The sequence below is a fragment of the Ochlerotatus camptorhynchus genome, unplaced genomic scaffold (genome assembly GCF_037179485.1).
Source record: "Ochlerotatus camptorhynchus isolate MF236.1 unplaced genomic scaffold, CSIRO-AGI_Acam_v1.1 ptg000746l, whole genome shotgun sequence".
Classification (NCBI taxonomy): domain Eukaryota; kingdom Metazoa; phylum Arthropoda; class Insecta; order Diptera; family Culicidae; genus Ochlerotatus; species Ochlerotatus camptorhynchus.
The window spans coordinates 44,460-59,049 of record NW_027041214.1 but is presented as its reverse complement, the minus strand read 5'-3'; the positions used below and the strand labels follow the sequence as shown (position 1 = coordinate 59,049).

At 36.2% G+C, this 14,590-nt stretch overlaps 1 protein-coding gene across 4 annotated transcripts in view; it reads right to left on the bottom strand.

Annotated features, from left to right (window-relative positions):
• LOC135714868 (muscle M-line assembly protein unc-89-like) overlaps positions 1 to 14,590 on the bottom strand; it is a 148,309-nt gene that overhangs the window by 124,011 nt on the left and 9,708 nt on the right. For 3 of the 4 annotated variants that reach the window (XM_065238282.1, XM_065238281.1, XM_065238279.1), the window contains exon 3: positions 1,300 to 2,082. In XM_065238282.1, the coding sequence (XP_065094354.1) occupies positions 1,300 to 2,082 (783 nt within the window). Of the gene's footprint in view, positions 1 to 1,299; positions 2,083 to 3,140; positions 3,398 to 14,590 lie in introns of those variants that run through there. The other variant, XM_065238280.1, reaches the window with a different exon arrangement.

The following is a 14,590-nucleotide window of genomic DNA, read 5'->3' as shown; positions in this document are numbered from 1 at the left end:
GTCCCAGTGCCAAAATGATGGATATTATCGATCTCATGAAAACATATGAATACTAGTGTGAAGCCGGGGGGAGCTTTATACTATAAAGCTAGCTATAAAGTTATTATATCCCGGACTAGTGTAGTTTGTGGATTAGAGGTCTGAGATGGATCTCACCGTGTGTGTGCGTGTGTGTGTTCGATAATATTCGGAGATAATAAAGGATGGTATGCTTCTGTGTGTGAGTGTTCATAGTTGATAATTAAACGAGATGATGTGAAATGGGAATATTGGTGAGTGGTTTCGCTTATGAGAGAGTGAGATGACCATATTTGATAGGAGGTTTGGGAAACACAAAAAAGGCTCGAACAAGTTATTCAGAAAACTAATTTTGATGCGGAAGGAAGTTTTTATTCAAGCGCTCCTAAAAAAAATGGACACTGAAAGCAACGTCGGTCACCACAATGGCGCAGCGATTGCTCCCAAATTGTAAGTATACGGAAATTTAATTGGAAAGAACATTTTGCAGTGAATTCTAACTTGTTATGCTGAAAATTAGTGAAAACTAGAAATGGATGTTGAGTGTGCAGATTTTATTTATCGGTAGTTATATAAAAAAAAAAAAAAAGATAGAGCGAGTATTCCTTTGATGGTCGGCCATCTTGAAATAAAAAAAAATGTATTTTCAATAAAAATTAATACGTACAAATTCAGTAGGCTCCCCATGACCTGATGGGTGGTGAGTAATCTGAAAAGAGTTGCAACTGATTTAAAATTATAATATATGCTTCAGCAGGCTCATCATGACCAAATGGGTGTTGAGTAGGCTGACAACGTTTGAAATATCAGTATGCTTACCATGACCTGTTGGATGGCAAGTAGGCTAAATAAGAAATGATGAATTAAGCAATACAGCAAATAAAACAAAATTAAAAAAAAATTCAGTAGGCTCACTATGACATGATTGGTGGTGAGTAGGCTGAAAAGACTCGTTTAGTCAATATAAAATAAAAGAATTCTTTCGACTGAAATTGTTAGAGCAGCTGGCAGCAAAAGATTGTAAACAAACCAATACTGCATATGTGTGTGTTCCTTAGAGAAAAGGGCTATAGAAAGAAGGTCGCTGCTTAGGTTGTCGAGAATACGTAAATTCCCCTACTAAATAAATGAAGTGAAATTTATTTTAGGTATTCAACACGAGAGCATTCTGGGACGAGAAAGGTTTGTGTATACACTTTGCGGGTAAAGCGCTGTCCAGACTGAGAAGTTATAACATGTCTGAACGTTCAACGTACTATAAGATATCTATTTTATACTCACCTTTGATAGCTTTGGTGAATGTTGGTGGTGATGTTTCCGCTGTTACTAACTGAATCACCTTCAAAACGCACGTAGTTTGAATTTCATTGTAGTTGTTTTTAGCTGAGCAGACGTATTCACCGGCATCTTTATTTGTCACGTTATTGATTACGATCTGTCCTATTACACCGCTGTTAAGTAGTTTTACGCGATCGTTGTAATCAATAGCTTTTTTATTTTTCTGCCATTTAATTATTGCTTGGTTGCCGTTGACAGAACAAATCATTTTAACTGTTTGGCCTTTCTGAGCTGTTATATTATGTAGTTGGCCGGCCCATGTTAATTTATTTTTTGAATCTCTGATAACATACGATTCCTCCTTGTAAGGCTCAGCAGGAGGTTCAGCCCGTGATGTACCACGGGCAGTTGCATGCTCTTGAGCTAGTTTCGCTTCCTGTTCCTGCTTTTCTAAGAGCTCTTCCTCTGTTAGAATCTTTTTATCGGCATGGTGCATACCAGGAAGATGAATGTAGTGCACCTTAGCAGTAAAATCGACTTCATGTGAAATCACTCGTTCTCCTGATGAGTTCTGTGCTATACACGTGTACAGTCCACTATCGTCTGCTGTTGGATTGTATATATTTAATTGAAATATTTCGTTACCCTCATATGAAGCACGAACTCTATTATCTAAAGTAACGGGATCTTCTCCCTTTAACCAAGTCACTTCAGGTATACACCAGCTTGGTTTGGACATAATTTGGCACTCAATTATTAGATCATTCAAGGCATGGTGGTAGTAATCTGTTAGAAAAAAAAAAATCGATAAAGGTATAATTAATATCACTTTGTGCGAATGCATCAATAAGATAGAAACATAATAAGAGTTGGTGTAAATTTTGGATTTGTCAATACATATTTTTAATGCCATGAACCATTTTATTTATTTCTACGTGATATTTCTGATATCTTTCACCTGAGCTTGATGCCATTAAGATTGAATAATTATACTTGTGTCCATGCTTGCAATTGCTCATTACAACTAAAATGCTGTTATTCGGAATTATGAAATTACTAGATATTATAACTATATGTTTTATTTGTGAGATGCAGAGAAGGAGGTAAAGTTCGTGTATGACACATTAAACCTGTCAATTCAACTTTCAGAGGGTTCCAATTAGCAATTTTATGATGCTGATTGTTCACTCATTCCGATTGCTCATTACAATTAAAATCGTTTACTGTGACTGTTTGAAAGCAAAATAGATAGGTTTTATGTATCACTAATTTTACATCCTCTACTTGCATCTTACATAAAACAATCATTATCATTGTATCTCAAAGTTTCATAATTCTAACAACAAACCTTTTAGCTGTAATGAACATTTGGAATCTTGCTTTTGTCACACCACATTCGAATCTGGCCAGGGGGGGCTGTTAATAAAAATATATTTAAATTAAAACAAAACTTGCAATATGGAATTAAACCAAAAGGTAATAGTATTGCCGCGGATACACTTGTATGACAAACTATGAACATGAGCATTATTTGTATAATAAATTATTAGCACATCCAAAAACTATACAACTGTAACCATGGATTTGCACATAATTTAATTAATAAATAATGCTCCTGCTCATTGTTTGTCATTCAAGTGTATCCGTGGCATAAATTTCAACCATGATAAATTATTTCTTAGTCACATACTTCGCGTCCGCTTTTTTTTAATGCAAGTAACAAATTAAATTTTTCGAATTTTAAAATACGTTGATAGCTTCAATTGAATAAATGAAAATGGTAATTACTTTCTGATATTAAAAAAAATGTGGTGAAAATGGTAATTACGTTCAAATTGCATGACCTTTTTTTAGTACATCATCATTTTTGTAGTTACGGATCGTAAAACTAGGTGCCGCATTACCATTTTTAGCTTTGCTTTGATTCGTCGATGGTCTCCCGCATTATATCCGCTTGCGTAGCGTTAACTTAAACTTCACTGTAAAACAATAGATTTAGCTGTCACCTTGCTGCAACGCTTCAGATCCGGATCTAATGTGAGTGACTCTTTAGAGTTAGAAATTTTTTGAAACTATTAAACTGGAATATCTCTTCAACCTATCCACATGATAATAGACACCTCCAGAGTTGCAGAACCATTTAAATTAATGCCACCAACTGAAAGCTTTCGAGCTGATTGGTTCATTAGATTGAAATGTGAGAATTGAGGTATTATTGTACTACGGAAAACTAAAAATCATAAAGATTTTAGGATTTTAGATTTTTTTTTCAATACTGAAACGTAGACATTTAAGTATTCTGATTGTGCTTATAATTCCAGTTGTATTTTAAGGAATAGTCACTGTCTTATATAAATTTATAAGGAATTCGAAAAATAGCGAAAAAATAATCAGATTTCAGATATTCGCTCTAGAAATTCAATGAAACTCGTTAGTTTGTGCTGTAAATCATAACACGAATACGACTCATCTAATCGAAATGAGTTTTAGAAAGTCTTAGAAAACAGGATGGACTTTTCAGAAAAAAATGCACACCAAAAAATAAAAAATAAATAGTCTAAAAAACTTATGATTCAAAGCTAATTAAAGCTTATCAAAGCTTATTGAAGCTTATCAAAGCTTATCAAATATACTATTTTTTTTCTGATATGCACACTTTTAAATTGATCAAAATAGTAGTAAATCTAGACCTGTGTGCCGGCGGCGTAAATTAATCATAGCCCGGAGCCACTAAAGTGTACTTTTTGAATCGGTAGGCGCGACCACTTGGCAATGAAATACAATTGTAAGATAATCTAAATGATAATGGTAATGATAATGTTTGTTTTATGCACTCCAGGCGTCTCTCAGATATAGGAATTAGGGTAAAGTTGTGTGACATAATTATATTGTTGCATTGAGGATGCGACATAAAAACTAGTATTTAACTGAGTGTTTGATTACATGAGCATTTTGTGTGATCGTTGGTTCTGAATATGGACAAACAGGCAGATGAATTCTATTCCTACTCTTTACTGTAATAAGCTTGGTGGCCCTGAAAAGAGTTGCCAAAGTTGGTGATGATTTAACCTCCGAAACCAAACAGAGTGCGTCTCTGTCACCAGCCATGGCCGCTTACGCTTGGCGTGTTTAGTGTAGGTGACAGCATCACGGATCTCATTTTTCAGGAACACCTTCAGCACACCTCGTAAATCAGACCGGAGATACGTCAGATACCGCCACAGCGAGCCAGACGACGGATGGTGGTTATCTCGAAGAATTTGCGTTTGGCGATGAGTGTGCAAAATATTACGCAATTCCATCCTCCCTATTCGCACGCGCCCGAGTATCGGAGGCGAATGCCACTTCGACTTGTTTCGTCTACTTACTACTCTCTGACGACTGTTCTGGGGAAGCAGCATATGCATGTAGGTAATTGGTGGATTTGTTAGTTAATTCGACGCTTTTGGAAAATGCTGGACATTTACCAGTTTTTCAATAGTTTCATGTTGAAAATCAACATTCGGAAGCATTGTTATCGATGCGTAGCCATATTTCTGATCGATTGGTGATAAAATTATTGAAGTTGGACCAGGGGCAACTTCAACGTTCAAAATCTATCTTAATTTGTTACATGTTCCATTTTCGGTTTTCACAAAGTGTACCCCCATATAGAAATCAAAGACGTAGTCCTACGTCAAAAACTCCAAGCTTGGGGCCTTTCTATACATATAAGCTTTTCTCATGGAAACTCTACAGCTTCTCGATTTAGTTACATGGGTCTTCCCTAGAGCTCATGTTTAAGCCCCTTTTTTATAATTTCTACGTCAGAGAAATTGACAATTGTCTAAGTGACAACTGCACGTTGAGACAACTTGCAGATGACGGCGTAGTGTCTATGACAGGACCCAAAGGGGTCAACCTGCAAGGACCCTTACAGGATACCTTAGACAATTTGTTCAGCTATTCAGCTAGGTATCGAATTCTCCACGGAGAAAACTGAGTTGGTTGTTTTTTCTAGGAAGCATAGCCCAACAAAACCAAAGCTTCAACTTTTGGGTAAACCGATCACTCATTCTATGTCTTTCAATTATCTTGGGGTCTGGCTCGATTCTAAATGCACCTGGAGATCCCACATTGAGTGTCTGAGACGAAAATGCCAACAAAGAATCAATTTTCTCCGAACAATTACCGGAACGTGGTGGGGAGCCCATCCGCAAGATCTTCTAACGTTGTACCGGACAACGATTTTATCGGTTTTAGAGTACGTTAGTTTCTGCTTCCAGTCCACTATGGGGATTCAGGTGGTTATTAAGAAGAAGACCGACTTCTCTCGATTCGGATTCTGTAATCTGCTATCGAAAGAAGATTATTTGATACATAAAATCCCACAAAAAGAGTTCTGAAAACCGACTCTATTACTGCGATACAGGTAATAGAGTTGGTTACTCGCCTTTTTTTGAGAAAAGCAGTCATATATTTGAAACTTAATTTCTCTAAATAGAAACAACCTAGTGCTTAGAAATAAGACGGAGCTGAAAACTTAAATCTTAAGCTTTCAAATGGTAGGTATATAATTTTTTTTTAAACAATCAGAAAAAGCATGCAATATAGACCAATAAAATTTTTTTTTTTTCAGCTTAAGTGTTCAATAAAACAAAGTTTGCCATTGTTTACAATCGGGACAACATCCACGATTATCTTAAGAGTACCTGCAAAAAAAAAAAATTAAAGTTGAGTATATTTGACTTAACAATTATAATTAGTGATAAATCAAATATTCGGCAGCTTGAACTCGGCTAAACATAAGGTCTGTTCCTGTACCTTTTTTTCTGCTGTTGCTATAAGATACTGTAAAATAGACTGGGAAAACCAAGATTAATAAGTCCAAAATGTTCAAAATGCGTGTTTTTAACTTACTTTATTAGGTTTTACCAGATTCTTATTTTACTGCAACATACAGCGGAAGCGTTAAAAGCATGTGCGGGAACAAAACTATTATTTACTGAAATTGTACCACACCATGTTGTACCACAGTTGAAAAGATCAGATATAATAGAGCGCTTTCCCGGCGCATGTTAGTAATTTAGCTTCCTGTACCAAAATCAACATTATTCTTTCAACTCGATATTGAGATAGGTAGAATCTGTATTATTACACTACAAAACAATATTAGTATTTTGAGAGCCCCAGGGCAGCAAACTCAATGAATTGAAAAGGCATTTGAGTACATCTGCGGAAACTTCCGAGTGAATAAAAAAATCAATAAACCTTGACTTGTCAAAAGATAAACAATTATAACGGAATTTAAAGGAAATAAACCAACCCACTCAAAGCTCTTCATAAAGGGATTCCGTTAAGAGGTTCGACAAATTTAAAGGATTAAAATTCCGACATCTATGGGAAAAGGCTAACAGACAAAATTAGCGTTTTGAGTTTGTTAATAAAGATTTTATTGACGCGTAGTTTAACATGGAAATATTCGTGGAAATCGAACCAGAACCTTCAACTTCATCGGGACGTGGACGGCCATCAAAACAATTCGATGTATCAAGCGAGCGTAGTAAACGGCGGAAAATAAACGCGCTTTTGGTAGCAAGAAGAACTGCGTACAATCGTCGTGAAACCAGTCTTGTTAAAGTGATTGGTCACATTTTGAAGAACAGAAGAACATTTCAACAGAAACAACTTCACAGAGAATAGCATTAGAAGAATTATTGAGTGGCGTTGATGAAATTGACGATGGTTTTGTTGAAGATGCAAGTGTAGAAAATGCGTGAATAAATATAACAGCTAACAATAAATTAAAACATTTTTATTTTGCACAGTTACCGAAACACTTTACTAAGAAAAAAAAGCTTTGTGAAAGAGATGAATGCTTCCGTCAAATTTCAGAACTATATCAAAGATTTAATTGTGATTGATTAACAGTAAAAAAATGACTTTAATCAATTAAAAAATATTGGGGATCATTTTTAAAGATACTCAAGATATTTTCCCCAATTCAACGTATCGCATCGTCTCTCTTTCACTTACGAGACAATAAAAGTCACTTTGTGAGGTGACTCTCGATGCAAAGCAAATATAGAGTCTTCTCACAAGGCGTGACTTTCATTGCCTCGCAAATGACAGAAGGTCAACCTGATGTACAGAATAGGGGCGATTGCTTAAGGCCTTGATCTTGACTTGTAAAGTTCCATCATCTTTTTGGTACAGAATAGTTAGGAGGGCACCGAATACCATTCTGTGATTTACATATAACCAGAACTTCTTGAACTCATAAAGATTTTCGGGACATTGTCTACGACATAATTTAACCTTACTCAATGACCATAACTCCAGAATACTTTGGAAGCAATTAATATTTGATCACTGATACTCTACGGGGATGTCCAGAAACCACGTGGTCCATTTTTTTTATGATTTTGAACCTCTCTCCACAACGTGGTCAAACGTCCATACAAATTTCTGAAAATTTGTATGGATCGTGGTCTTTCGTCCCCCCCCACTAAATTGACTACGTGATTTCTGCATGGCCTCTAAGATGCATATTGCGTTAAACATCATTAGTAGGGACCTGATGGCATGTCAAATACGTCGAAAATTTACGAGTCAAACCACATTAATTCAAGAGGACATCTAGATCTCAACTTGACAACATTTTGTAGACCTTAAGATATCACATGACTTCAAAAACATCTTGAAGCTAACAATTCATACCCATACTATCATAAATCCAGACAAAAATGCATAAAAAGCACGCAACTATTTTTGACCACCTTCTTGACTGTGCAGTCGGCGGCTAAAACGCACATCATCAAACTGGAACGGATCCAGTATCGCTGTCTTCGTATCGTGTTAGGATGCATGCACTCGACTCATACGATGAGTCTTGAAGTGTCGGCGGGCATGTTGCCACTCTCTGATCGGTTTTAAGAATTGTCCCTCAGGCTACTAACCCGTTGTGAAATTATGAATTATGAATCACCAGTGATTGCAAACTTTGAGCAGCTTCTTGAGCTAAACCCTCAAACTCGCTTTATGTCATTGTACGACGTGTACATAACACAGGATGTCAGCCCTTTGCAGCATAATCCCTATCGTGTTTGCTTCTCCGACTTCGGAAATTCTGTTCATTTTGATTTATCCATGACACCAAAGGGATTCGCGAAATCCCAGAGCATCATCCCATGATTGCTCCGTCAATTTTCGCTGCAAAGTTTGGCCAAGTTGATTCCGCAAGATCGTTCTTCACAGATGGATCACTAATAGAGGCGTCCGCTGGTTTTGGTATTTATAACGAATTTCATAGCGCCTCTCGAATGCTTCATGCTCCTTGTTCCGTATATGTTGCTGAACTGGCGGAAATACATTTGACGCTATCGCCTCACTTGCACCAGATCATTATTTAATACGAGAGCTTCTAAGTGCTCAATCTTTAAGATCTTTTGTCAATATATTTGCATGGGTCCCATCTCATTGCTCGATTCCGGGCAATGAGAAAGCGGACTCATTGCAAAGGTGGGCGCTATGGAAGGCGATATCTACGATCGACAGATCACCATCAACGAATTTTTCTTCATTTATCGTCAACAGTCGCACGCCAGCTGGTTAAATAAATGGAGTGAAGGGTGTTTGGGACGATGGCTATATTCGATCATCCCTAAGGTGTTGAAGATTCCTTGGTTCAAAGGGTTGGATGCGGGTCGAGACTCATTCGTGTTATGTTTCGCCTCATGTCCAATCACTACTCGTTAAACGCTCACTTGTTCCGTGTTGGGCTGGAAGACAGCAATCTCTGTGAATGTGGACAAGGTTACCAGGACGCAGATCACATTATTTGGTCTTGTGCTGAGCATCGTGGAGTCAGATCTGAGCTATATGATTCTCTTCGGACTCGAGGTAGACAACCTAATGTTCCAGTTCGGCATGTTTTGGCTGGACGCAATCTGGAGTTTATGAAGCTCATTTTTGTTTTCTTGAAGAATATTAACCTTAGATTGTATGTTTGACTAACCTTGTGTTTAGTTTGTATTTTGGTTGTGTGTGTTTTGTAATAATAGTGTAATTACAGTGCTGATATGAAATATTTGTATCGTAAATCATATTTCAAATTCCTTCTCCCACTCCCCATCCATGAAACTGTAAATCTCCACTAATCTCGAGATGACCGCGAGTACTCGGTTCAATTCCTTTAACTTAAGATTTTAACTTTAAATGTAAGATATTAATAATGTGTGAAACAAATGATAAATTGGCTCTGTAAAGTTTATTAATTTACTTTATTTTAGTTTATTATTTTTATTTTGCTTGGCCTGTACAAATAAATTAATTTACAAAAAATAAAAAAAATAAATGTACAAAATTTGTTTCGAAAATAAGAAATTAATTTACGGTTTACAACTTCACAGCAGTTGTGGTAATAGTTTTTCATTGCTATTGTGCATTATTGCTATATGAATTAGTTATTTGCTTGATAGGTCGTGAGGGGCTAGGACTACATTATATCCCGTAGCCCAAAATCTCCAAGCAGCTAAATTTCATCGTATCCAGGAATATGCTGCGGTTGTCAAATTCAATGTATAGCGATTGATTTTGTTACTTTGCATTTTGGTATCCATAAATCTGGTAAAAGGCCAAAGGGCTCAATGAACTAGTTTTAGAATCAAGTTCGCATCGTGCTCTCTTGCCATGTGGATCTATTTGCTGTTTGCTGAAGAAAGTGTTACTGCTACCTACTGCTACAACAAATTTAAACAGCACTTTTCAGAGCTCAATAGACCTGTACATTTTCTACCTTTTTCGACTCTTATTCCTCTTCGATCCTTGTTTGGACGCTACCGGAGGTAATCCTGCTTGGATATCGATTGGAAAAATTCCTCTTCAATCCTTCACATTCTTATAGTAATCTGCTTGGAAGTCGGTTTGAATACAAGTTGTACTGCCCCCATGGCGCCTAAGCACAAAAGAAAAGGGCAATCTCTTGATCCCCTTCTGATGAAATTAACTTGAGCAATCAATGTGATTTCCTCACTGATGATGAGAATGATCCAGGAAAAATTCTAGTAAACTTTAACGGCTTACTGCCAAGAAGGAAGAGACTCCCCCTGTTGTGATACCCACTTCCGATTTGCCAAGAAGAAAAAGATTTCCCCTATTGTGATAACCACTTCCGATTTGCATGCTCTTCGCACGGAAATTTTGAACCAAAACCTCACCCAGTGCCGTAAGTGCCAGGGATGGAGTTACGGAACAAAACATTGCGACATGCCAGCTTAACGCATGAATTGTGGTGATTCCTCGCACGCAAAGGACGATTGTCCTGTGAAAGAAGATCCTAGCAAATTTAAATGTTCAAATTGTGGTGAAAACTGCAAATACATTTTTTGGGAATGTAAGACTCGCAAAGCGATCCTGATCGCAAAGTGACAGGTAAGAAACCCTCCACTTCCCGACCAGGTACAAATTCCTCTGACGTTAACAACCGTCAGCGAGGAGCAAATTCTACATTCGTATTTGCAGGTAGAAATATCACCCCTGCTTCAAATTCTTCATCTATAGGGTGTGTGAGCCAGTAGTGGGGGTACTAAGCCAATTTATCAATTTAAAAAATAAATATACGATTTACACACAATTATTACACGTCAATCTATAGCTTTCAACCACTATTTGATAGAAAAATATTACATTGTAATAAAATTGCATAAAATTTTAGAAAGATCGTCCTCCATTAATAGGAACACTGTTGCAGTAGTTGTGGTAGTTGCTAACTCTGGTTCCTATAATAGTGGAATGCGTTGGTTTCTTATAGATTCCACTATTATAGGAACACTACCGCAACTATAGATGCAAAGGAGTGAAAATCTTAAAGAAAATTAATTATTTTCCGTCACTTTTGGGCATATTTTAAGTTTGAAATATGCAAATATGCTGTATTTTAGGATAGCTACCGATAAAAAATAATCTTATGCGGATCCTCCTCATTATTCCGGCACAACACCCATACTACAACTATAGGTACACCACTATTACTGGAACACCTAACCTACCTAATCCGCTCGCTGCTAACATTGTTCAGCGAGGAAATGGAGCTACCTATGCTGCTATTGCATCGGGGAAAAATCAAAATACTTGCTCCTAAAATGGAATTTTCACAGGAATCATTAATTGACATGATTACTGATGTGCTAAAAACTGACTACATGTTTGATGCTATTCAAACGGGAGTAAAATTTGTGAACAATATCGTCATGACTTTGAAATTCAGTAATGGATTTTAGATCATTAAATATTTTGAATTGGAATTCTCGTGCATATTGACGTTATAACTGAAACGTTCCTTAAACCTGACCACACAGCTAAAAAAGTAGTGTAAATTTCCGTTACTATGATGCACATAAATGGAGCGTCATATATCATACAAGTTTAGATTATGGATCGTGTAAATTTATGAGACATGTCATGCAATATTCCATATAGGGTAAATGTTGGCTTCGGCACCCACTGACTGTTTTCGGCAACCAAAATTTAAACGTTAATTTCACTATGTTTTCCCATCAACGCACTTCCCTGAATGTGTCCAAACGATTGTTTAGCCTTTCAGCTTCAATCTGATTATATTTGAACGATCGAGCAATCCAGTAATGCTACATTTTTCTTCAAATAAAGCATACGCACTACAAAATGGGATTGATTTCGAGTTGCCGATAATAGAACAGCTGGTTAACACGCAGTTCTAATGGGAAGGTTGTCGAAGAAAAAGAGGCTGCCGACAATAGTCACACTCACCTGAGAAGTTTGGAGCGTTGTAAAAACGCTTTCAAAACGTTTTGAAAAATTCTGTCGATTGGAATGGATAGAGAAGCAAGCAGCAGATGAATGTAAACAAACAGACACATCATATATGTGCGTGACGCTGAGAAAATGCTAGTAGAAGTGCAGACGCTGCTTAGATTGACGAGAATACGTAAATTCCCCTATTGTATGTAACTGCCCACTTTTGTTTGCAACATTTCTTGCAAGCTGCTAGTTTACGTGAAAAGGAAGTTTACATGTATGAATGTTTGCATGCATGGATGTTTACATTGCCAGTAAAATTCAGAATTTTTTGGTGTGCATAAGGTTAAAAGGGACGCAAATTATTTCATTTATCGAAATGATCGTTTCGTTGCCATCATTGTTTTGAAACCAAAGTTTATGAAACATTGGGAGTTTCTGTTGAAACAAAATTTGAACAACTTACGTTTTTAGCTGCCTATTTGCCATTCGAATGCGTAGAAAAAGAAAAGAACAAATAATTTTTTTCAAGGGTGACCTTCAGAAACTTAACCAAGTATCAATTACAACGATTCATTCCCTTTATAGGGTAGAAAAATACTCTGGCATAATCGCCCATTTTGGGCCTATCGAGCAGCAATCTTCAAATAAATCCATGATTTCAGAGTTAACAATTCAATTATGCGTTTGGTACGATACTTTAGTTAATAATCTACGGAACGAAGACAATGAGAACGCGTGATATGAAGGCTTGCACCCATTATTCCCAAAAACAAAAGAAGCGCTCCGACCGAATCAATTTTTATCTTCATCCGATAGGCCGAAGTGAATTCATTGGCGTTTCAATGGCATTTCAATACGTTAGGCCGAGTTTAGAATCCGTAAGCCGAGTTTGGCGTCAAGAAGCAGTGTTAGACTTTTGACAATATCTCAACGATTGGTTTCTCTTTATCAAATCTAACGGTGCATACGGTAAATAAATTTGGAAGCTATCAGTAATAATAACATTCCGTTTGGTGCTAAACTGCGCTAGATTATTGTTGCCATACATCAACAGGCTGGCTTAAGAAAGACTAAGTGCGGTTAGTGCTTAATAGGCCGGAAATGGGGTAGTTAACCCTACTTAGCTAATATTAAGCTTTAGTTTTTATTTTGACGATGTCAATTGTTATACTGACATGCAGGTTTAAAAAACCGATTTAAAATAGTTGAAGATGATAACTTCAAATAACAGACTAAAGTGGTAATTTTTATACGATATACGAGGAGATGAAAGTCAAGCGTGAAGTAAGTTCAAAAATGTGAAAGTTTTATAGATTCTGTTCCCGTCTTACGTAAGGACCAAATCGAAACAACGAAGTAAAAGTAGAATTTGATGAAGGCATAAACGCTTTTTCGTAGCTTTTTTGTCTCCATGATTAAAAGATCTTCGGTAGTAGAGGCTTTTTCTCGTGTAAAGGGCACCACCGTGGAGTTTGAGTTTGAATAAATCCCAGGTCCTATTATTTTAATATTATATATTGCGCATTTTGTACCAAATTAGACTCCTGTGCAAAAAATAATTGCACAGTAATATTTCCGCACGTGCCCGAAAATTTAAAAATCGACTTATTTGAAAGCAGTAACAGCTTTAGAACATTACTAGCAAGCTAAACTGTTGAATTAAAGCTCTGGAAAGCATTAAGAAGCTCCATATGTAACTTTTATGATCAGTGCGAAAATATTACTGTGTACCTATTTTTAGCGCAGGAGTCTTAATCAGGTGTGAAATCCGCAATATTCAATGATAAATATTGAGAACAGGATCAAAACACACCTTGAAGAAGGAACGTAACATCATTTGATTTTCTCTAATGTATGTTTAACGTTTATATGACATGCACATTAACCATTTTATTTTTCCTTTGCAGCACATAAAATGTCATTACCTGTTGATATATTTATTTGTATACTTGTAAATACGTAATTAATCAGATTCGGAATTTGAGTGATGAGGGAGTTTATTTTGTTCGCTAGTCCTCCGTTTGGGCTGGATTTATTAAGTTTATTTTCAGCTCTTCGATGATAGAACATTTATAGATTAATATTATAATAATTCACGTTTTTCCGCCTTCGTTCAGGAAAATACAAAAACATTGTAATGCATGATTATAATTGCTAAGCTGTTAAATGTTATAAAAAACCTCGATTTTTCTGACTATTGATTCATTATTAAAGTAAACCAATATTTTTAAATGCATTCCATATTGCGTTAAGCCATTCCATGGTACATAATAAAATGATTGTTTCAATTCCAATAAACTATTAACAGTTGAGGTTAACTTAAATCTAGCTTTTTTGTTTTTTGTAATACTTGTTTATTTTACATTCTTTATATATTATATATTGCATGACTAGGGCTTTTATTTCACATGGTTAAAATATCATTATATCATTATAACTATAATTTTCATTTATAGAAAATAGTTGTTCTGCAGATCCTGAAGGACCAGAAGGTGTATCAAATAGCATATCATACCTTTGCTATATCAAGAATTAT